The 24,505-nt window shown below is 39.3% G+C and overlaps 2 protein-coding genes across 5 annotated transcripts; one reads left to right on the top strand and one right to left on the bottom strand.

Annotated features, from left to right (window-relative positions):
* Positions 1-17,402, top strand: RFC4 (replication factor C subunit 4). 3 transcript variants are annotated; one of them, XM_080657590.1, is made up of 11 exons: positions 1-503; positions 1,952-2,094; positions 3,945-4,023; positions 9,319-9,398; positions 11,666-11,785; positions 13,611-13,754; positions 14,216-14,336; positions 15,015-15,140; positions 16,357-16,437; positions 16,514-16,630; positions 16,713-17,402. In XM_080657590.1, exons 2-11 carry the CDS (start codon positions 1,964-1,966, stop codon positions 16,806-16,808), a joined length of 1,095 nt encoding a protein of 364 aa, XP_080513716.1. In that variant the 5' UTR covers positions 1-503; positions 1,952-1,963; the 3' UTR covers positions 16,809-17,402. The 3 variants fall into 3 exon arrangements, with proteins under 3 accessions (XP_080513716.1, XP_080513717.1, XP_080513718.1); XM_080657591.1 differs by lacking the exon at positions 16,357-16,437 and having other exon boundaries at positions 250-503; XM_080657592.1 differs by lacking the exon at positions 15,015-15,140 and having other exon boundaries at positions 250-503.
* EIF4A2 (eukaryotic translation initiation factor 4A2) lies at positions 16,851-23,438 on the bottom strand. 2 transcript variants are annotated; one of them, XM_080657588.1, is made up of 11 exons: positions 22,988-23,438; positions 22,154-22,199; positions 21,937-22,069; positions 21,521-21,660; positions 20,588-20,756; positions 20,390-20,499; positions 20,004-20,147; positions 19,554-19,691; positions 19,217-19,306; positions 18,916-18,995; positions 16,851-17,635 (listed from the first exon to the last, which is right to left on the bottom strand). In XM_080657588.1, the coding sequence occupies exons 1-11, from the start codon at positions 23,014-23,016 to the stop codon at positions 17,491-17,493; spliced, it is 1,224 nt and encodes a 407-aa protein (XP_080513714.1). In that variant the 5' UTR covers positions 23,017-23,438; the 3' UTR covers positions 16,851-17,490. The 2 variants fall into 2 exon arrangements, with proteins under 2 accessions (XP_080513714.1, XP_080513715.1); XM_080657589.1 differs by lacking the exon at positions 21,521-21,660 and having other exon boundaries at positions 22,988-23,338.
* Between the last annotated feature and the right edge of the window lie 1,067 nt (positions 23,439-24,505).

The following is a 24,505-nucleotide window of genomic DNA, read 5'->3' on the forward strand; positions in this document are numbered from 1 at the left end:
AGAGCAGGCGGGTTCCGGCGCCCGGTCTCCTCCGGTCGGTCGCGGTCGGAGACCCGAGGCCTCAGTCCCCAGTGGGAGGAGTGCGCGGGGACAGGGTGGGACTATAGTTCCACCTCTTCAGTCACTCGCATTCCAATCTATGCATCCCTAAAAGCCTGTGTGTCTCCTCAGAAGGAAACGGCTCCTTTAACCTGGGGCGGGAGCGTGGCGGACCGGAAGTGACGTTCCTGCGAATTCCCACCCTGCCCTGCGCCCGCCCCTCTGTGGCGGGAACTGAGGCGGCTGTGCTGACTGTGGCAGATCAGTCGCCGTGTCAGGCCTCTCGGGGCTCCCTGAGCCTCATATTTTCAGATTGGGGAACGGAGCTAAGACTGCGACACCGCCTCGCCCTTTCACCGTCCGGGAACCCCAGGAACGAGCCGGCAGCGTCCTCGCTCCGGAGTCGGGCGGCTGGAAGGCCCAGGCGGTGCCCGGGAACACGCGCGGAGAGCGGGGAATAACAGGTGACCAGCTGAAGAGATGGCGAAGGCTGCCTTCTCCCTCCACTGCTGTGCCTGTGATGCCCCTGGGCTGCCTTCCACCCACGTAGTAGCGCGCACGGTGCTGGGCCGCGATTCGGCCTGGCTACCTCCCACCCCTTCGGGACATGGAGGCACAGTACAGCATCTTTCAGAGTTCTGCTCTGGGATGTATTGCTATTTAGTAGCCTGTGGCAGGGATGGAGGAATTCAACACATTGAAAACCTTAGCTGTTCACAGATATTTACATTGTATTTTATTGGAGTATATATCCGTATGCCAAGCACAGAACTATGTGTTTGCAAAGTTCTTTGATTTAACTCAGTTATGGAATAGGCCTTAGCTCCTTTTACAGGAGAGGAACCTGTGTCTCAAATGGTAATTCAGTCATCAAATATTATGGAGCATCGGTCATGTACCAGTCAGTGCACTAGGCCTTGGGGATATAGCAGTGAAAAATACAGAATTGCCACTAACGCTGGGAATTTTCAGGCAAGCTAATGATGCCTTTCTACCCCTAAAAAATGTACCTCTGTTTACTTGAATGTTAATAGTGGTTATTTTCAGGGTGAGATTTTGTATGAATTTTTTAAACTCTGGCTTTTCTGCTATGTTTTGATTTCTTCGAATGAGGTAAAACAGCTATTTCCATTTTAACAACAGACTCCGGGATGGTAGGACTGTCCCCAGAAAAAAAAAAAAGCCTCTGAGTCCTAGCTGGGTTGGCTCAGTGGATCGAGCGTTGGCCTCCGGACTGAAGGGTCCCGGGTTTATTCCCAGGGCAAGGACACATGCCCTGATTGCAGGCTCGATCCCCAGTGGCGAGGGGAGGGCGTGCAGGAGGCAGCCATCAATGATTCTCTCTCATCATTGATGTTTCTATCTCGCTCCCTCTCCCTTCCTCTCTGAAATCAATGTTAAAAAAAAAAAAAAAAGCCTCTGAAGCCAGTAATTGGTGCTGCCAGTAAAACAGATCCTTGAGTGGAACTCTAGCATCTCCCCCCCGCCTCAAAGTGGAGGTTCTCATTTGTGGTCCCAGCACTCCTAATTGCTGAGCCCATTCCAGAGTCTGAATTGGAACTAGGTCCATGACTGAAAGAGAAGAGGCTATAGAGGTCCATGTACAGGTTGGCCATTAATGACATCATCTTTATCAAAAAGTTTGGAACTCAGATTTTTCTGACATAAGATTTGTCTTTATTCTGTAACTTCCTCACTGTAAATATATTCTGATTTCCCTAAGCACTTTGACCTCTTTTATGTCCCTGCAGCCTTCAGCACAGTGCATTCAGAGGGTGCTAGGTCATGGGGTGATGTTCTTTATTAAATAAGTAATTATTGATTATCTTTTTACAAGGTTAAGTGCACTTTCAAGTGGTACTTCATAATGGTTTCAAAAGAGCTTTTCTTTTTCTGTCTTGCACCTGGTCAGGGTGAAGTAACCATGCAGGCATTTTTAAAAGGCACATCTATCAGTACTAAACCACCATTGACCAAGGATCGAGGAGTAGCTGCCACTGCCGGAAGTAGTGGAGAGAACAAGAAAGCCAAACCTGTTCCATGGGTGGAAAAATAGTAAGAACTCTTGTGTTTTTGTTGAAATTGTTAATAAATTACATCTCTAACCAGTTATAATACCCCCCCCCCTTTTTTTCTTTCTTAATGGGGGATGATTTGCTTGGTTTATATGTTGTCCTTAAAAAATCACCCAAGGATGTAAGTCATAGAACCTTGGTACTGAAAGGTACCTTAGAATGATCTAATTTAATTCCCTTATTTATGAACTAAGGTCTTCTGTATAACTCAGGTCTATGGTTTTAGGGGCCGGGATACATACAGCATTGCAGAAAACATAATTTTTTTTATAAACTGGCTTTTGATCAGGAGTTCTACTAAGTCCAAGTAATCTGTTCCCCTTTCATGACTGATAGGTGGAAATTGTTGAGTGTTTGTTTTTTATACGTTTTTGGCAAAAACAACACTTGAAGTCCCACTTAAATTTCAATCAGCTAAGTAGTAGTATGACAAATAGTAGTTGTAACTCCAAGTGTAGCCTCAATTATTACCAAGGGTTTGCAGATTACTTATAGGCCAAAAAGGCCCTCATGTTTTATTTGGCACCGACAATTCTTTAAAAAACAGCAAGTTTCACATAAAAATCTAGATTTTTTTTTAATTAAAAAAATATATTATGCAAGGGGAGGAAAAAAAATCTAGATTTTCAGCTCCTCGGGAGATTAGGCAGCCACTAGATGCAAATTCTCACCTGACAACAGTTAGATGGACTTGGATACTGCTTCTCATTTTAGAAAGGTTATGTGTTCCTCAGTTAATCATAGTCCCTTTTTCTCTTGCCTTATCCTCTGCTTTCTTCACTCTTATTGTCTACCTGGCCTCTGCAAGTATTTGAATAAAAAACTGGTTTATAACATACACTGGTTTTTTTCTAGAAAACATTATCTAACATGAAATTCCTGCCTGGCACTGACCCGAGTACTTAGAAAAATATGACTTAGAAAGTTTCTGATTAGTAAACTAAGCACAAAGCCTAATCTTAGGGTTCAAGCTCTTAAAATCACTAGTTAATGATTTAAGAAGAAAATTGTATGTTATACTTCATATTGATTAAACTTATTTTGTTAGCCCTTAGTGAAGTGAATAGATATGCATTTTTTGTGTGCAGTTGAGTAATGGAAAAAATTTATATTAACCAATTAACAATGTAATAATTATATTTATGTAACTGTATTAACCAAAATAGTTGCCTATCATGAGGTTACTAAGTAGTTCTCTCTTTTCACCTGAAATGCATGATCTTGTCAAAATATAATACTTTCTACCCTGGCTCAGTTGACTGGAGCATTATCCCGAGCACCAAAAGGTTATAGGTTTGATTCCCATTCAGGGCACATAGCTAGGTTCAGTCTCTGGTCGGAATGCATATAGGAGTCAACCAATGTTTCTCTCTCACATTGATGTTTCCCTTTCTCTCTTTCTTTCCTCTTCTCCCCCTCTCTCCCTCCCTCCCTTCCTATCTCTAGAAAAATCAATAAAAAACATATCATTGGGTAAGGATAAGTATATATATATATATATATATATATATATATATATATATATATCATATTTCTAGGCAAGTGTTCACTTTAAATTTTTAAGCACTTGGCATTTGTGGTGTAATAAAATCCTTTTGCTTATTTTTGTAAGTATAACATGCAAATTATGTGTCTGAACAGTGAAAAATTACTTTAGTCCTTTAGTATGTATTTGTTTAAGGCACAAATGGGGTTTCCACCTACTTCCAATTATGAAAGTTTCTCATTACCAATATGAGAATTATCATCAGTATTTTAGCAAAAAGAACACTTGAAAACTTCTCTGTGGCTACTATAATAAACAAAATAACCTTTGTTGTTTTTTTACAGTCGTCCAAAATGTGTGGATGAAGTTGCTTTCCAGGAAGAAGTGGTTGCAGTGCTGAAAAAGTCTTTAGAAGGAGCTGATGTGAGTAGCAGATGATGTTTAATGTCATTGGGAGATTCACCCTCTTCCTTTATAACCCTTAGCCCCTTTAAATACTATGATATGTATACAGTGGGCCCATGATGACTATTTGTACAATGGATGATTAGTTCAACAAGTATTTATTGAGCATCTCCAATTCTATCCTATGGCATTGTTATATAGTACTCAAGTATAGACCACTGAGCAAGACAGACTGGGTCTCTTTGCTCGTGAACTTTTATTTTGGTGGTGAACAACAGAGTAAACATAGAAGCCAAATAAGTAAGAGAATTCTAGATAACGATATGTGCTGTAAAGAAGAGTCAAGAGATTCTTTGAAAGTATAATTTCTCTGGTAGTTATAAAATTGTCACAGGGCAATTTTGTACAGCATAAGGAATGTAGTCAATAATTTTGTATGGTGCCAGATGGGTACTAATTAAATTATATAAATGTCTAACCATGATGCTGTACACCTGAAACTAATATAAAATAATATTGTATGTTAACTATAATTGAAAAAAAAAAGAAAGTATAATTTTTCACCTAATTTTAGGATTCGATTTGAACTACAATACAAAAAAATTGAGCACTTAATTCTGCTTATAGCATTGTGTCTCCTACTGTGATGAGTGGGATAAAATGTCCTTGAGTGACTTGTATTTTAGATCAGTGGTCACCAACCGGTGGTCCCCGGACCACTGGTGGTCCGTCAGGTCCAAAAAGTTGGTTACTGCCACTTTAGATTATTCAGAGACAAACTAAATCCATATAAAGAATTAGCAGTTTAGGGACATACGTAATACTTTCAATAATAAATATTTAATTTTTAAAAATTAGCAGTTTAAAATTTCATATGATAAAATGCTTTAAGAACTCAGTGAAGGAAGAGAAAAAGTTACAGATGAAAGTGGTATTTAGTTTTTGCTTTATTCCCAAGATTGGCTTCCTTCCTCTTAACCTGGCTGCTTTGAAGTAGAGGTTCTTTTGGTTTTTGCTTCCATTGTTCTCTTCCTGGAATTACAGTACAACAGTGCATATTATGAAAGAAGTTACATTTATAAAACTATTTAAAATATTTTTCTTGCCATAGCCAGTGTTACTCAGAGGTTAGAGCAGCAGCCAACACACCGAGGGGTCATGGATTTGATTCTTGGTCAAGGGCTGGTACCTGGGTTACAGGTTTGATCCCGGCCCCAGTCAGGGAGCAGTGTGTGGGAGGCAAGTGATCAATATGTCTCTCTCACATTAATGTTTCTCTCTGTCTCCCCTCACCCCCTCTCCTACCCCTGTCCCTTCCACTCTCTAAAAATCAATGGAAAAAATATCCTTGGGTGAGGATTAACAACAATAATAAAAATACGTAAAATATTTTTCTTTACCAGGATTTGTTTTGATATGATCCAAATATTTACCTTTTAATTATATAATAGTATACAACTATAATTGCTTAGTAATATTTACACAGATTTTAGGACAAAGTATATTTTAATTGCTAGTATTCTCAACTCGAAGCAAATATAGTGGGATTATGATTCAGTTCTTGACTTTATACTATCTAACTTATGAGGCTGAATTAAGAACTTTAACCACTTGTGTTTCTTTTCAGACTAAATTTGGTAAAACTTAAAGATGAAGTAATTTTTTTTTAATTCTAAAGAATACAGGAAAAGAATTAATTCCTTCATTTACTTTAAAAGGTTTTAAGGTAGAATTAGGAGTTGATTTTTTTTTTTTTTTTTTTTTCAGAAATCAATTTTAAGAACTGATTTGACATAGAATTCTTTTTTCCTCCCAGGTTTATTAAGATATAATTGACATACATCACTGTACAAATTTAAGGTGTACAGCATAATGATTTGACTTACATATATTGTGAAATGATCATTGCAATAAGTTTGGGTAACATCCATCATCTTATGTAGATACAGAGAGAAAAAAATAATTTTCTCCTTGTGATGAGAACTCTTAGGAACTACTCTCTTAACAACTTTCATATATATCATACAGCAATGATCATGTTGTTCATTACTTATTTTATAACTGGAAGTTTGTAACTTTTGACTGCCTTCTTCCTGTTTCCCCTCCCCCAATCCTCGGCCTCTCTTTTTATTAGTATTTTTTTATTCCACATATGAAATCATATAGTATTTGTCTTTCTCTGACTTATTTCACTTAGTATGATGCACTCACGGTCCCATCTATGTTGTTACAAATGGCAGGATTTCCTAGAATTTTATGGCTGAATAAAATTCCATTGTGTGTGTATGTTAATTAAATTTATTGAGGTAACATTGGTTAATAATATCCTATAAATTCCAGGTGTACAACATTCAATGTTTGTACTGTATTGCATGCCTACCACCCAATCTAGTTTCCTTCCATTATCATATATTTGACCCTTTTGATCCAATTTGTCATTGCCCTGACACTGGTAACTACCATTCTGTTGTCTGTATCTGTGAGTTTGTTTTGTTAGTTTGTTACTTTTTGTTTTATACTCCACATGAGTGAAATCATACTGTTTTTGTCCTTTTTTATCTGGCTTATTTCACTTAGCATAATACTCCCAAGATTCATCCATCTTGTCGCAAGTGGCAATATTTTTTTTTTATGGCTGAAGTATTGCATTCTACATATATACCACATTTTTATCCAGTGTCCGTTGATGGACATGTAGGTTGTTTTCATGTATTGGCTATTGTAAATAATGTTGCAATTAACATAGGATACATGTATCTTTACAAATTAGTATTTTCATATTTTGGGGGTAAATGCCCAGAAGATTTACTGGATCATATGGTAGCTCTATTCTTAGTTTTTTAAGTAACCTCCATACTGTTTTCCATAGTGGCTGCCCTAATTCACATTTCTACCAGCAGTGTACTAGGGTTCCCTTTTCTCCCAATTCTCCCCAACACATGTTATTTCTTGTCTTTTTGATAATAACCATCCTGACAGGTGTAAGGTGATATCTCATTGTGTTTTGATTTATATTTCCATAATAACTTAGTGATCCACATACAGTTCTTAAATGCACCATATATATATGAAGCATTATAAATATTGAAGTATGCATGCATCAAAATAATAGTTATAACCTTAAAAATAAAGGAGCCCAGGGATGTTTTTTTCTTATTTTGTTTTGTAGTGAATCTCATAGTTTGTATCTTAAGCTATTTGTTACCAATGTAACAGTAATAGTCTTCTAATTGATATATTTATATGTTGATTTACTTACTTGGCACATATTGAGTACTGCACGAGATGCTGAGCATACAGATGTGAAAAGAACAAATATGGTCTTGATCTTCTTAAGCTTACAATCTAGTAAGGTATATGGGTATTTTACAGTTAAACCCAACAGTTAAATAATAAATAAATGCTAGTAGTAATTGCATCCAGTGCAACAAAGACTAATGAGTGACTAATGGAGGAGACCCACTTTAGATTGGATGGTCAGGGAAGGCTTCTGACTTGTAATGCTGTAGGAGTTGGCCAAACAGAATAAAGGAGTCAGACCCTAGCTTGTGGGGGACAGCATATGTGCAGGCCATAAAGTGCTTAGATATTGGAAGTCATTGTAAATTGGAACCTAGAAGGTAGGAGAAGTGGTGAGCAGATCATGGATGTCCTTAAAGGTTATGGTAAACGAGTCGATTTGTTTGTCTGCTTCTGTTTTCCTACATGCGAGTATGAAGCCAGTGAATAATTTTAAGTAACAAGCAAAGCAACATTGATTTGGGTGAAGAATGAATGGATGGGAAAGGGTGGAGGTTGGGGGTTAGGCAAGAGTAGAAGCAAATAAACGACTGCCTAGTTTCTTATGTGCAATTATTTCCCTACATGAAAGGACATACTGAAGAATGTACAGTTTTGTAAGAGAGCTCATTCCAATTTTTTACATTTATTAATCTGTACCACATCAATTGCCTGCTTTATAAGGAGCCAAGCTAGCTATACTTAAGGTATAAAAGAAGATAACCAGTTATTTAACCTTATCGTTCTTTCTCTAGTGAATTCTCCCTGATATATGCAGGCATCCTACAGAGTACATGATCATGATGTGGAGTACTGCCTGGCATTTAATAGATGCTTAGTTCTTTTAATGTTTCTGTTTTTGCAACCTCAGCTCATTCAAACCCCTAATATGTTTTTTCACTCCTTTTTCCTCAGTATTGGCCAAATCCAATTACTCCTTTGTTCTATGTCCACTTTGAAATAACTTGACATCTTTATAAAGTATAAAATCTTGCCCGATGCTGAGCAAAGGGGTGGGATAGGGACCTGGCAAAAGCCTGGGGTTCTGAAATAAAAGGTTTCAAATTCAACTTTGAAAATTCCACCTAAGTAAATTAGGAATAGAGCAATCATAAATATGATTCAATTTAAGATACTAGAAAAACATAATGGGGAAGAAGTCATCTATCTTTTATATATATAAAAGGCTAATATGCTAAGTGTCCCTCCTACCTTCCGACCGGTCACTATGATGCGCACTGACCACTGGGGAGCAGACACTCAATGCAGGAGCTGCTGAGCTGCAGTGACTTGGCAGCTGCAGTTCTCGGGTGACACACCTCAAAACCAGAGAGAAGGGAGCCCAATTCCTCCAGGGCCAAGCAATTCCACCTTCGGCCATGGGTTATGTTGTTGCTGGGACACTGTTGGCCCTGAATCTGGTTTACTGCACACTTGCCACTTGCGTTTGCATTCCACACCCTGTACAACAGCAACTTTGCAGAGGGCCCTCTCACACTCCAGGGCCCCTCAGGGATGTCGGAGAGCCAGTTTCAGCCCGATCGCCTCACGCCAGGCTAAGGGACCCGACCTGCCAGAGGGACCCCGCTCACTCCACAGACACCAGGGAGGGACCATGGGAGATTGGCTTCAGGGCGTGTCGGCCTGTCTCGCCCAGTTCCACCCCGCTGCCACCTTCTCATTAATTTCCTTTCAATGTGCACAAATCCGTGCACCAGGTCACTAGTAGTATTATACGGAAAAGCAGGATTTAGAACTGTGAATACTATGATACCAGTTATATTAAGAAACCTGTTTATTAAGATACTAGAGACCCAATGCACAAAATTTATCCAAGGGGCTCAGCCCTCGCAGCCTTGGCCGGCCCTCGCACCCCCGGCTTCGTCCAGCTGTTCAGTCTAATTAGCATATTAGCTCTTTATTATATAGGATATGTACCCTCTCTATTGGGGAAATTATTGCAGTGTTCCAGACATTTTCAGTCTTCCTTTATTTGTGCCTGAGTACAATTTTAAAAATAATTAATTTCTACAGCTCCCCAATCTCCTGTTTTATGGGCCACCTGGAACTGGAAAAACATCCACTATTTTGGCAGCAGCGAGGGAACTCTTTGGGTAAGTTGAAGTATCTTTTTTTTAAGACTTGACACTGAAAATCTCTGGTACTGCTTTTCTTTCTCTAAAACAGCCTTGGGCAAACTACGGCCCGCTGGCCGTATCCGGCTGTTCTATCGGGTTCTCTTGCTCTCCCCTCTGCTCCTTTACTTTGAATTTATATTAGTTCACACAAACACTCCATCCATGCTTTTGTTCCGGCACTCCGGTCCAGTTTAAGAACCCATTGTGGCCCTCGAGTCAAAAAGTTTGCCCACCCCTGCTCTAAAAACTTGCATTTGGTTTTTCTGTGAAATTGTTGGGCTTGTTTTCATTTCTGAATTTTTTATTAATCCAGTGGGCCCATTTCCAGTTCCTCCCCTACAGTAAATTAGCTTGCCTACATTTTTTGTGACCTTCATTCTGAACCTTATTCAGTGTTTGAATATATTTACACATAGGGAGCCCCATGACATATATATTTTTTAATCCTTATCTGAGAATATGATTTCATTGATTTTTAGAGAGAGGAAGTGGGGGGGGAGAGAGAGAGAGAGAGATGAGGGAAACAGATCACTTGCCTCCCATATGCTCTCTGACAAGGGATCAAACTTGCAACCTAGGTATTGGAACCCACAGCCTTTTGGTGAATGGGATGGTGCTCTTACCAACTGAGATACCCAGCCAGGGCATGATTTTTATATATATATAATTTATTTCAGAGAGGAAGGGAGAAGGAAAGAAACATCAATGATGAGAGAGAATCATCGATCGGCTGTCTCCTGCACGTCCCCCACCGGGGATTGAGCCCGCAACCTGGGCATGTACCCCTGACCAGAATCAAACCCGGGACCCTTCAGTCCACAGTCCAATGCTCCATCCACTGAGCCAAACCAGCAAGGGCTTGTCACTATTTATTATGATTTTGGGCCCAGAAAACCCAGCCTGTCTCCATTCACATCAATAATTTCATCACACTCTTAATTATTGCGTTAACATGTTTCATATGATCAAATCTCTTGTGTCCGATGCTACAGACCCGCACCACCTCTTGAATTCCTTCTTGCACTGGCTTTCCTAGGCCCTGCCTCTGGAGTGGCTGGGCCAGATCCTTACCCTCAGGCATCCTGAGTATAAGCAGAGTGTATGGTCGCCGATACAGTATGATTCTAGGTATAGCAGAAAATCTCTGTGAACCACCTTCCTAGAGTCCTTTTCTTAGATTCTGTCTTGGCTTAGCCAACCATTGTTTAGGAGCCCTCTACCTAGAAAAGGTATTAGCCTGGGTCTGATATCCACGCAGCATGCTCCAATATAGCAAAGATATCTTTTTGGAAAAATATTTAGGAAAAATAAAACAAATTTAAATCTAGTTTTTTTATTAAAAGTATGTATAAATATGTAGAAAAATTACTAGAAGGAACCTTTCAAAATAGTGCTTTGGGTGTGCCAGTTGCTTTAATTATCTTTTGATTTCTCAGACTTCCCTACAGTGAACTACTTTTAATTTCTTAAAAACTCACTTTAAGCCCTAGCCAGTTTGGCTCATTGGATAGAGTGTCAGCCTGCAGACTGAAGGATCCTGGGTTCGATTCCAGTGAAGGGCATATGCCCGGGTTGGGGGCTTGGTCCCCAGTAGGGGGCGTGCAGGAAGCAGCCAATCCATGCTTCTCTCTCATCATTGATGTTTCTATCTCTCTCCCCCTTCCCCTCTGATATCAATAAAAATATAATAAATAAAAAAACTCACTTTAAAATAACCATTCATGTTTTAATCTAGTAATTTTCCTTATAGCAAGCTACCGTATGGAAATAATTCAAAATACACTGTATTGCAGCATTATTTAAAATTACAACATACTTAAAACTAAACGTCTAACAATAGAAGGATGCTAAATAAGTAAATGGTGGTACAATCGTTGGATGAAATGGCACATAGCTATTAAAATGGCATTTTGGGAGCTTCACATAGCTATAAAAATGGTATTTTGATTGGTTGCAAGATGGCAAGATGATTATGGTACAATACAAAGTGGAAATTGATTTAAAATTTTATACATTATGTGATATCATTTACCTATATTTTTTAAAAAGCATGGAAGAAAGCCAGAATGTTAACTGCATGTCTCTGCAAAAGAGAAAATACAGAAGCAATTGTGTACCTTCTACCCATATTGTTTAGTAGGTGGATTTTAAACTACTGCAAGATTTGCAAATGTTAAAATGTGGTTAAACCTCAGTTACTTACATGCTCTATGACATTTCATATTTGCTTCATTTTTACATAGGCATGAACTTTTTCGATTAAGAGTTCTTGAGTTAAATGCATCTGATGAACGCGGAATACAAGTAGTTAGAGAGAAAGTGAAGAATTTTGCTCAATTAACTGTATCAGGAAGTCGTTCAGAGTAAGTTTCTCTTCTTCATACCATGTCATTGTATTTGTTTAAAATACGTATTTCTGCCAAATTTACAACTTTTTTCATGTTAGATCATATTTTTATTTAAATTATTTAAAGCCAGAAATAAACTTTCCATTATAATTAATTTTGTTTAGCTGTCAAGGGTTTTCCACTGATATTTTGTCTAAGAAGTAGTTATTAATCAAATGTGATAGTTGAGTGGTGCACGCATAACAAAAATCCTGACTTTTGCTATTGTGTTATTTTAAAAAAGTCAACTATCTTAAGCTTCAGTCTGTATTTCATAGTAGGGTGACCATATAAGTTCTTGTCCAAACTGGGATTTTTTTTTAGAATGAAAGAGGAGGTATTATTAATAATTATATAGGACTGCCCTAAATTAAACAGGGATGTTTAGCCAACTACTTATACTCTACTCTTCAGGTGGCAAAGTTTCAAGATTAAATTTTTGGTTCCTGGCATATATTTATTTTTTTTAATTTCTTTATTGATTAAGGTATTACATATGTGTCCTTATCCCCCCATTACCCCCCATACACACACACTCACCTGGCATATATTTAAATTTATATCAGAGCACACATAAGAATTTATAGGAAGTGAATGACTAATTTTTGATATCCACCTTGAATTGACAATGCATATAAATCATATCTGATAAGGCACTTATATCAAGAATATATGAAGAACTCTTACTTACAACTCAATAATAAAAAGACAACCTAATTTTAAAATGGGCAAGGTATGTGAATTGACATTACTCCAAAGATACACAAATGGCTAATAAACACATGAAAACATCATCCACATCATTAGCCATTAGGGAAATGCCATTCAAAACCATGATGAGATGCCACTTTACACTCACTAGGATGGCTATAATAAAAAATACAGAACATAGTAAGTATTGGCAAGGATGTGGAGAAATTGGAACCCTTATACATTGCTGGTTGTAAGGTAAAAAAATTCAGCCACTTTGAAAAGTTTGGCTAAAAGTTAAACATAGATTTACCACATGACCCAGTAATTCTTCTCCTAGGTATATACCCACAAGAAATGAAAACATGTCTATTCAAAACATATACACAAATGTTCATAACAGCATTATTCATAATGGTCAAAATAAGGAAACGACCCAAATACCCATCAACAAATGAATGGACAAATAAAATGCAGTATATCCATTTGCCATATTATTTAAAAGGAATGAAGTAATAGCACTGCAATAGGGATGAACCTTGAAAATATTATACTAAGTGAAAGAAGTCAATCATAAAAGACAACATGTTAGATTGACATCATATGATCCCATTTATGTGAAACTAGAGGCCCGGTGCACAGATTTGAGCACCAGTGGGGTCCCTCGGCCTGGCCTGCAGAGATCGGGCTGAAACCGGCTCTCTAACATCCCCTGAGGGCTCCTGGATTGCGAGAGCACGGTTCTCGGGTGAGGCACCCGGGAATCAGTCTCCCTCCTCTCTGGTTCCAAGTGCATCACCCGAGAACAGCAGCTGCCAAGTCACCATAGCTCGGCAGCTCCTACGTTGAGCGTCTGCCCCCCTGGTGATCATTGCACATCAAAACTACTGGTCAGACAGTACTCAGGCTTTTATATATATATAGATGTCCAGAATAGGCAAATTTGGAGACAGAAAGTAGAGATCATGATTGCCTGTGGTTGAGGGAGTTGGGAGAAGAGGAGTAACTCCTCTTGGGCATGAGGCTTTTCTTTGGGAGGATGAGTATGTTATAAAATTAGATTGTAATGATGATAGGTGAATTATCACTCCTATGTGTTTCTCTGAATCAGTGGGAAGCCATGTCCTCCTTTTAAGATTGTGATTCTGGATGAAGCAGATTCTATGACCTCAGCTGCTCAGGCAGCGTTAAGACGTACCATGGAGAAAGAATCTAAAACCACCCGATTCTGTCTCATCTGTAACTATGTCAGTCGGTATGTATATTGCCTTGAAGATAGATGCTAGGCAGCCTTATTTTGCTAACCCTCAGTTAAGGAGAGAAAAAAAAATTTTTTTTCAATGTTTCAAGGCTGCATTAATATCTCCTTCATCAACTAACCGGTTTGGCTCAGTGGATAAAGCATCAGTCTGTGAACTGAAGGGTCCCAGGTTCGATTCTGGTCAAGGGCATGCACCTTGGTTGCGGGCACATCCCCAATAGGGCGTGTGCAGGAGGCAGCTGATCGATGTTTCTCTCTCATCGATGTTTCTAACTCTCTATCCCTCTCCCTTCCTCTCTGTAAAAATCAATAATAAAATATATTTTAAAAAAGAAATAAATTTTAAAAAAATATATCTCCTTCATCAAATCTTGATAAAAATGAGTTCTTTGGGGGGGGGGGGGGGGGGGGAATCCTTCTTTAGACCCTGACTTGTTTTTTCCAATATTTTACAGAATAATTGAACCTCTGACCTCTAGATGTTCTAAATTCCGCTTCAAACCTCTGTCAGATAAAATTCAACAACAACGATTACTAGACATTGCTGATAAAGAACATGTCAAAATTAGCAATGAGGTAAGTACTAATTATTAGTTCTTGTAATTACTAATTACATTGATGAATGCATATGAAGAGGCCCTGAAAGAAGTCATGTGTGTTGCTTCAATTTCTGATGCCAATTCTTCAGGCAAAGTTAAGCTAAATGAACAAGAATTGGAATGTCTAGGAATTACAGATTTAGTCTTTCTGTTACTATTAGCAGTTTATTATCTATCAGTATTTTAATTAGAGACCCTAAACTGGGGCAGATTTCAAACATATAATGCAAATTCTGCAGCAACAGATCTCTATAATGACAAGATTTTAGTCTCCTAGCTAATAACTCCACTTCAAAAACTTATTTGGTATGAAATTCTGGTACAGTGATAGAATATATAGGCCTTTTATTCATTTCAACAGAATTTAACCATAATTTGAATTTTCTTTATGTAATCAAGAAAGTAGGATGAGAAGTATGGAACATCTCTGCAATTTTCTTTCAAAGGCAAGAGATCTCTATCCTTCCATTGGAGTGAGGCTGTCTTCATGAATTCTGCCACTATAGGACTGATAATATTCCCTCAAAAATGCAAATTTCATTTCTTCTCAGTAACTCTTGGCTAAAATATAGTGCTTTTCACTTTATTAAGATCAAAAAATCTTAATTGATCATCATAGGTAAACACACACACACACACTTTTTTTTCTTTTCAGGGACTGTCTTGTCTTGTTAAAGTATCAGAAGGAGACTTAAGAAAAGCCATTACATTTCTTCAAAGTGCTACTAGATTAACAGGTGGGAAGGAGGTCACAGATAAAGTGATCACAGACATTGCTGGGGTAAGAACATTAGTTATTCTGAAATTCTTTTAGGTGGCTTTTAGAAAATTTTCACCCAAGTATATACAGAATGCTTTGTATGTGCTTAGTCCACTCAGGCTGCTGTAACAAAATACCAGAATGAATGGCTTACAAACTACAGAAATTCATTTAATAGCTCTGGAGTCTGGAAAGTCCAAGGTCAAGGTGCCCAGATTCAGTGTGGTGAGGACCCTTTCTAGTTCTTGGACTCCCAAGTCATAGATGGCCTGCATCTTCCTATGGCAGAAGGGAGCTCTCTGGGCCCTTTTATAAGGACACTAATCCCATTCATGAGGGCTCCACCCTCATGACCCCATCACCTCCCAAAGGCCTACCTCAAAATACTTTAGGGATTTTTTTAACTAATTGGGGAGGGGGTTACATTTAGTCTATAGCATACGCCAAGTACTGTGCTAGGAACAATACTAAGTGAATAACCTGGGAGTATCAGAATGCTTCAGGGATCTTTATTGTTGAAACTAGTACAGATGTCCCATACCTCCAACATTCCCCCTCTGATGTCTTTTCTAATAAATGTAGTCTATTTTGACAAAGGGTCATATAATAAACAAGGCACATGCATTTTAAACTTTAAGATAAATCTTTTGTTAAAGAAAATAGAGGGCCACACCAGTCTTTGAATACTCCTTTCAGGCTTTATTGCATTTTCATACCATAAACAGCATTAGTCCCTTTTTTCTGGGTATTAGGGATTATTTAAACCAATCTTTTAGAGGCATCTTTACTTGGAGAAAAGGCACTTCCCTGAAAATTATTTTAACCACTACTTTGAGAAATGACAGCCACTAGCATATCAGCCACTATTAAAGCCAGTAAGCCCAAATTTGAGAATGTATTCAAGGATTTTAAAAGCAAATAATGTATAACCCTTATTGCATTGTAGTGACTGGAGTAATGTATTGGCATAGCCACCTGGAGAGCATATTTAAATTTCAGGTCCAATACCGGTATTTTTTCTGGATTACCTCTCAGGAGCTCAGAATTGAACATAAGGCTTGTAGAAAACCCTTTTCCAGTTATTTGCCTTCTCAACTCTGGATTGACTGTTATCAAGATAGCAGCTGTCAGCTTTATGTAGTTTGTTAGGTGAACCAAGCATGGAACAGAAGAGAGTGGGCACCAGCTTGGCAGAGTAATGTCCAAACTGCCTTCCCACCAAAAAATATCTTTTTAGGTAATACCAGTCGAGACAGTTGATGGAGTATTTGCTGCATGTCAGAGTGGTTCTTTTGACAAGCTAGAAGCTGTGGTAAAGGTAAAAGTTTAAGTTACTTTACTGACTTTGGGGAAGAGAAAATTAAATGTTGACACCATGTAATTTTTTGTTACAGGACTTAATAGATGAAGGTCATGCAGCAACTCAGCTTGTTAATCAACTTCATGATGCAGTTGTAGAAAATGATGCTCTTTCTGATAAACAGAAGTCCATCATTACAGAAAAACTTGCTGTAAGTAGGCACCTTTTGCACATTTCAGCAAAATACGTATACCTAAAAGGGACAATTATCTAACCTTTTCTTTTTCTTGTAGGATGTAGACAAGTGCTTAGCAGATGGTGCTGATGAACATCTGCAATTGATTAGCCTCTGTGCTACTGTGATGCAACAGTTAACCCAGAATTGTTAAAACCATATTCATACCATTTTACAATAAAATAATGAAAGCACCTTTCAAGTGAATATACAATTTATTTAACATTCAAACTTCATTAAGACATGTGCAATATGGCAATTTTACTGGGGGTTTAACCCTACTTAGGATATGATTGCTTGCTGGGGCTTAGCAACAGGGTCCAGTTCACACTTAGCACTAATTAAATACTTTATTGAATAAATACAATACCAAAACAAAATGCATTCAAATGCTTCCTAAAAAAAAATCAATTTTAAAGGCCTTCTATTCAGGCTAATGACAAACACAATAAAGGCAGATAAGCTAGTTTAACATAATTGGCTGATTTTATACAGCACTTATATCTTTTAGTCCACAAGTATATTATTAAATGATAGAGAACATCTAATACAACCATTTCTACATAACTAGGAAATAAATTTCTAAGAAAAAAAGATTTTACAGACCCCATCTTTTGTACCCAACCCCAACAGTCTAACTCTAGAGGATAAAGCCAATGACTCTCCTCACAAGAGCTCACGACTAAAGTCGCTTTGCTATCAAAATCTGTATTTCTGATCCGTTATGAGCATTGAGACAAGATTCAAATATTCCCAAAGAAAGAAGCACAATGCACGTTGTGATCGCCTAGTCAGCAACAGCGAGCACGGCATTCAAAACTATCTCATCCCGGGAATTAAATAAGGTCAGCCACATTCATTGGCATTTCCTCCACTGTAGTATTGTAGAAAGTCTCAATGTCACGAAGAATCCTCTTGTCTTCTTCAGTAACAAAGTTTATAGCCACACCTTTCCTCCCAAATCGACCCCCTCTGCCAATTCTGTGTAAGAAAAGAAAACAGCAATTAGAATGTTACTTCTAACAGAATGCATGATTACTGAACATGATGATCCACTTGTTAACCATCAGCTGCTGTGTTTACTTATCAAGGTTATAGTTCGTGCTTCTAATTGGAGCACTATCTGCTAATCAATATCTAGAGGGAAAAAAATCTTCCTTTGCAGTTAGTGCCAAAAGGATTCAAAGCTTGTCTGGCTGCAAACGAGATTTTATCAGGTGCCTTGAGCATTATTATTTTTAAAGCAGATGACAGTATTGTGTTTGGGGTAGTGAAATTAAAAAAAAAAAAAAAAAAGCCCATACCAAAGTGGGCCAGCCAAGAGCAGAAGTCAGCCTGGGACAGATGTAAACACACCGGGATGAAGCAAAAAGAACAGTTATAATCCATATCGGCGCACTTCTGGAACTGTAAACTGTAAATACAAATGCTGCACGGTTAACTATTGTCTAAACTTACAACTTTTTCCAGTGGGAAAACAAGTATTTGGTATGGTAACCCAAACTCATCACTGCTTTTTGCTCAGTTTCACACGTTATAACTCAAATTACTCAAACGTGTTTACTCCAAAGCAACTTTCTACCTTCCTGATAGAAACCAGACAATAAAAAACACCTAATAATAGGCTAATATACAAAAATGCCTTGGCTGGAACAACTTAAAATATAAAATAATCATTGACAAAAGAAAAACAAATATAAATACCGACTCGCTCTTTATTCAAACAGTGTGCTGTTTCGCTTATGATTCCACGTCCTAAATTACGTCAACGCCGTTTCTGAGTGCCATCTCGTCATCAACTGCTGCTATCGACTCCTGTATTTTTTAAAAAGTCTTTTTTTACATCATATAACAAAGTACAATTCAATTTATTTAGGGATAAAGCCACTATAACTAAACCAGGGACCGCTCAAATTTGCTACCAGACGACACCAAGAAAATCCCAACTATAATCACCAAGAAAGCACATGGACGCAACAAGAGCATCACAAAAAAGCTCAAAAATAAGCTAAGACCAACAGATCTAAACTAAAACAATCTAATCCATAGGTATGAAAGTCCACAATTTGGGCAATGTTTGCCAATTGTTTTCCCACTGCATGACCAATGTTCCCAAGTACAATTTTTAATTTCATCTTACCAATTTGACACTGTCTACTGAATCAATTCCCTGACTTTGAGTTATCTGAAAGGTAACTTCCATCAGTAGAAAATACATGAGCTCATTTTACCAATACAGTAATAAGGTGCCATCTACTCACCTGTGAATATAGTTTTCACGATTGGTAGGTAGATCATAGTTTATAACCAATGACACTTGTTGCACATCAATCCCACGAGCCTGAAATACAATGGTATGGTATTAAAATCCTAATTGATAAACTAGAGACTTATGTAATGTAGGCCACAAAATAGTAATGGGCTATATGTTTAGAGATATAGTCCACTGTGGAGTGTGGTCTTTTTTCTCCCAAAGAGCCTAAGTTGGTAAAGGTTATTAAAAAACCTTCACCCAAAATAAAACTTTTGGTAGATCAAAAAGAGCAGTTAAAATTTACTTACCAACAAGTCAGTAGTGATCAGAACACGGCTTGACCCTGATCGGAATTCCCTCATGATAACATCTCTTTCCTTCTGGTCCATGTCACCATGCTGCAAATTAACAAACCTTCATTCAAGAATCACCAGTCGATCAATATTTAATTTTAAAGATTATGTATGAGACCAAGCGTCCCTGGCTGCTACAGGAGTCTAGCAGACAGGTATAGTTAAGAAACAACTTTATTTTGAGCAGGGGGAACGACAACACAGCACTTAACAGCTATATTGTAGTCTGAATCCTGCTTTAATTAAAGAGAAGACACTGTAATTACCACTACTAGAGCAGAACACCTCTTACCAGAGCAGAAACTGTGAAGTCCCTGGCATGCATTTTCTCAGTGAGCCAGTCCACTTTGCGCCTTGTATTGAGAAAAATAACGGCCTGTGTAATCGTCAATGTCTCATACAAGTCACAAAGTGTGTCCAACTTCCATTCCTACAATATTTCAAAGAAAAAGGCAAGTCATTAAAATTTTGTTTCCAACTTACAACAGTTAAAAATTCACTGTTAGGCTGATCAGAAGAAATGTTGCACCAAATTTTAAGACAAAGGACACTGGACATTAAGAAAGAGGTCCACCCCAGTCTCTATCATCTAGTGCAGTTACTTTTCTTCTTGTGTGTACTCTGCTAGCATTATTACAAAAACCAAGATGTAATCCTAGTTTCTGCAATTTTAGCACAGTGCTTATACAAGAAGGTCAAAAATCTGGCTACCTTTTTTATGTTTAGTAATTAGACAAGTTACCTCTCTTTCAACATTGATATAAAACTGTTTGATTCCTTCAAGGGTCAATTCTTCCTTTTTCACCAGAATTCGAATTGGATCTCTCATAAATTTTTTGGTCACCTCCAACACATCAGTTGGCATTGTGGCAGAAAGCAACACAACCTTAAAAAAATAATAATAAATATGTTATCATACAAGTAGTTAGCTGAACTTTTACAATACTCAAAAAACCATGTTTGAGGCCAAGCGTCTCTGTCTAGCTATGGAATTGTGCTAGAGAGAGATAGGTATGCATCAATTGCTTTAAGCAGGGGGAACGACAATAAAACACTTCAGTTGTATTGTAACAGTTCCTGCATTAAAACCTGACCTCCAGCTACAGGAGAGGGTGAAATAAAGCTCACCTGAATACTTGTATTTAATTTTTGGAAAATCTCATAGATTTGATCCTTAAATCCCCGGCTCAACATTTCATCTGCTTCATCCAAAACAAACATTTTGATCCATTTTGGAGCTGTTAAAAATAAAATCATACTATCATCCCTAAATTCTCAAATTATTATAGTAAAAAAAATCTATGCTCAATTGACAGCAATACTTACAAAGATATCTTCTGTTTAGCATATCAAACACTCTCCCTGGTGTACCAACAACAATATGTGGTGCTTCGGCCTGCAGTTTTTGCATTTCATTGCGAACATTGGTTCCACCAATGCAGGCATGACAAGTTGCTCCCATGTAGTCTCCAAGTGCCAGAATTACCTTTTGGATCTAAAAGGCAAAAAGCCTTAATTATTATCCAACAGAATTACAGATTGTGACTAAACTTCCAAAGCATAATGGCAAATATCTGGTCTACACACAGCTTTTATGCATGCATAGCACTTAACTACTTCTAAGCTCAAAATGAAGATTGATCTAACTGCTTCGAGGTAAAATTCCCTTGCAATGTTTTGTGCCTTGTCAAACTTGGGATCCTATTGTCCCAGGTACCTGTGCTAGATTAAGAACTAAAAATATGTCCTTTATTCTTCATTGTGTAGGGAGCCATAAATAGTGGACCACACTCTGCAATTACAGCTACAACAAATCATTGCTACTTTAATTTTTCCCACAGGGCAGTGACATTGACCTCAACAAGGCCTAGTTTTATTAGCAATGTGTACTTCAAAGCCTATGTTAGCAGTGAGTCTTGAAAACATATCATGCAAAAAGATGCATCACAAACTAATGATAACATGTCACTGCAGTTTTCATGTTGCACAACTGCATTCAAACTTAAAAATGAGACCAGATCTAGTCCACCCTGAACAGAAAGCTTTAGTTTCTCCATCTGTTATATAAGCCTGTAAGCCATACTTGCACACCCAGTTCCTATTTAACTTTTAACAAAAACTCCCTGCATGCATGGACAGTTAAAAGGAGGTTTCTGATAGGATCAATTTATACTGTTTTGAATTCTTCAGTTGTGAAACCTGAAACCTATGCAACACGCAAGCAGTTTTGTTTTTTGTTTTTAACTACACTATCAATACCTGTTGTGCCAGTTCTCTGGTGGGGGCCAATACTAGTGCTTGGGTCTCCTTGAACTCAATCTCCAACTGTTGCAGGATGGAAATAGCAAATGTGGCTGTCTTGCCAGTACCTGACTGAGCTTGAGCAATCACATCATACCCTAAAAAAAGTAGGATACATATTTACCGATCCCACATCAAACCGTCACTTCTAGTTTACACTATGTATTCCATTTGGAACATGAAATATGCCCAAATAATCAAGTGATCAGCAATGAGTATTCTCTTCATTTCAGGTCAGTCCCGAAAGATGATTGCCATCATTTCACTTTAAGGAATACAAGTAGGTACTAGTCCCCCAGACTATTTTCCCTTTTATAATCCAGGTCTATGTAAAACAATGCTTCACTGTTTTAAGTGCCAACGAATTCTTTTACCTTTAATACAAGGAATAATAGCTCTCTGCTGAATAGCTGAAGGCTTCTCAAAACCATAAGCATAGATGCCCCGGAGAAGAGACTCCTTTAAATTCATATCGTCAAAGTTATCAACAATCTCATTCCAGTTGCTCTACAAAAAAAAAATTTTAAACGGAATAAATAGGATGACCAACCTCACCTTTCCATAGTTTCAAAATCCACACCCATTTCTTACCTCGATGACACCATCGGGTTCCATTCCCTCTGGGCCGCCATGTTCTCTGCAGACAAAAAGACTGCAGTTAGAAAACATCTTTTCCAAGCCCCCCATCTGCACATCAGGGAGGGGGGAAGCCTTTTACTACCTCTCCCGTCCGGTTACCCGCCCCCCCCGCGCCAAGTGGCCATTTCCTACTAAAAGAGCAAAGGAAGCTGGTGGGGAGGGCACACAATTTATCTACCGTGCGCCTGCCGGGAAGGCTGAGAGCGGGGACGGCCGGAAAAGCTCCGAGCGGCAGGCCCTTCCCCCAAGTCCCGCGCTCCTGTCTCGGCGGCGGGCCGTCTCGCGAGAACTCCACACATCGAGCTCCGCCCCTTACAATGCGCAAGCCGGGTGATTGACGCGGGCAGATCCTGGCCAGGGCTAAGGCAACGGTTCGCCGGCCCGGTCCCGGCGCACCTCCTGGTCGTTTCCAGTGGGTGCCGCGGCCTCCCTCCCCCACCTCACTCCACCCGCGCCCGTGGCCGCACATAAAGCTTCAGGCCCGGTTACACTGCACGGAACGCGGACTGGGCCACGGCTTTCACCAAACGTCAGCTCCTTGCGGGCACGGAAGGCGCGAGAAATTCAAAGGGTCTTCGGGAAAAGCCACCACACCACTCCATCTCCGTACTCGTTTCCCTGCAGTCCGTGGCCCTGCCCATCATGGAAGCTTCTCGAAGGACACAGGGATACCGTACCCCAGGCAAACACCTATGAACCCCAGTTCCCTGCCTCCACGCCAGCCTCTACAACTCCCCATGGCGCCACATGACCTTCACAAGCGGGCACCGCGGGAAAGCGCCGTACCTGTTATAGTCCGCGGAGCCACCAGACATGTTCCGAAAAGCCACTCAGCGCCCGACTGAAAAGACAGTGGGGCCGTGCCACCCGTTTTTTATAGGCTCGCGGCCGGAACCCGTTTTCTGCGGAGGAATTTTCCCGTCGCTCTTCGGTTGGCCACAAAATTGTGATCCTGGGAGCCCTACCTCCGAAAATATCCTAGGCGAGTCTGTGGGAAAATCCAAGTTGGTTGTTTCAAGATACTACAGGGTCGCTGGAAATCGCAAGACGCCGGGGGAAGGTTGGCACTCTTTGCTTGGAGGCGGAAGAATATTGCAGCAAGCGGTGACCGACCGCGTTCCCTCCCACCCTGCTCCTACGGGGTTTCCGCGTCCTTGAAGCGGAGGCGCCGGGCCGGACCGGGAGGCGGAAGCCGGAGGCGCGATGCGTGCAGGTGGTCCGACCTCCCCGGGAGTCCGTGCGCCGAGCTCGTCCTTCGCGGCGCCCGGTGCCAGAGAGGCAGGCACCCCCACGCTGCACCGGAGGCGGATCGGGTGATTCCACCCGATTAAATAGCGATGGGAAAAGTAATTTGACAATGAAGAACTGCCTGGCCTTTAGCCCGAGCACTTAATACCCATTCAGATAGTAAAAGTGTGAAAGTCTTGCTAGGAAAGTCGGCCACCCAGCACGTCCCAGAAAGCCCGGGTCACCGCACTGAGCAGGGCGAGCGAGAACGTGTGGTGGCATCTGCAAACGTCTCTGGAGTAGCCAACTCAATTCCTCCCCTGTTGTCTCTGGTCTTCTCTAGCTCTCTTTAAAATAATGCTCTTAATTTTCACAGTTGTGAGGAATGCCAGATAAAATCATTTTAAACTTTTGTAAATGGATAATAGCTAAGGAGGAATCATTTTTCCTTACTATAAAGAAATTTAAGTGGATGCTTCTGACATATACAACTCCATGCTGTTTTGGAAGGATAGGTTTTGATTCTGGTCTATATAGGTCTGTTTTTAAAGACAGTTTTAATTGCTTATTCGTAATGAATGTTAATTTACTGAAAGTGAGATCAATACAACACTTGCTGTTCAAATAAACTGCATGATTCTTTAAGGTCTAGACTGCAGGGGTGGGCAAACTTTTTGACTCAAGGGCCACAATGGGTTCTTAAACTGGACCGGAGGGCCGGAACAAAAGCATGGATGGAGTGTTTGTGTGAACTAATATAAATTCAAAGTAAAGGAGCGGAGGGGAGAGCAAGAGAACTGGATAGAACAGCCGGATCCTCGAGGTTTTCAATTGCAATCTTAACCCAGGCCTGTTGGTAAAAACAACATATCTACTCATGTAACTTTTAAATACAATCCTTCTCATGCTGCAAGATATCACGAATATTCAGGAAAACATTTTCTCATTAATTCAGAAGACCAACCTAAAGTCTGAGACTGGAAATACTGATTCTTAATTTTCTATATTTGTGTATCATATCTTATATGATATATGTATTTTTAACTTATTTATTTCAAAATTATTGTGCCAGGAACT

This window comes from Plecotus auritus, assembly GCF_963455305.1.
Source record: "Plecotus auritus genome assembly, chromosome: 2".
Lineage (NCBI taxonomy): Eukaryota > Metazoa > Chordata > Mammalia > Chiroptera > Vespertilionidae > Plecotus > Plecotus auritus.

What these genes read in the sequence shown, in the direction of transcription:
- RFC4 (XM_080657590.1), top strand. Translation starts at nt 1,964, where the DNA reads ATGCAGGCATTTTTAAAAGGCACATCTATCAGTACTAAACCACCATTG. An exon ending in ATGTCAAAATTAGCAATGAG is followed by an intron (nt 14,337 to 15,014) that starts GTAAGTACTAAT and finishes TTTTCTTTTCAG; the next exon opens with GGACTGTCTTGTCTTGTTAA. An exon ending in TCATTACAGAAAAACTTGCT is followed by an intron (nt 16,631 to 16,712) that starts GTAAGTAGGCAC and finishes TTTTTCTTGTAG; the next exon opens with GATGTAGACAAGTGCTTAGC.
- EIF4A2 (XM_080657588.1), bottom strand. Translation starts at nt 23,016, where the DNA reads ATGTCTGGTGGCTCCGCGGACTATAACAG. An exon ending in AATTAAATACAAGTATTCAG is followed by an intron (nt 20,148 to 20,389) that starts GTGAGCTTTATT and finishes TATTTTTTTAAG; the next exon opens with GTTGTGTTGCTTTCTGCCAC. An exon ending in ATATCAATGTTGAAAGAGAG is followed by an intron (nt 19,692 to 20,003) that starts GTAACTTGTCTA and finishes GAAATATTGTAG; the next exon opens with GAATGGAAGTTGGACACACT.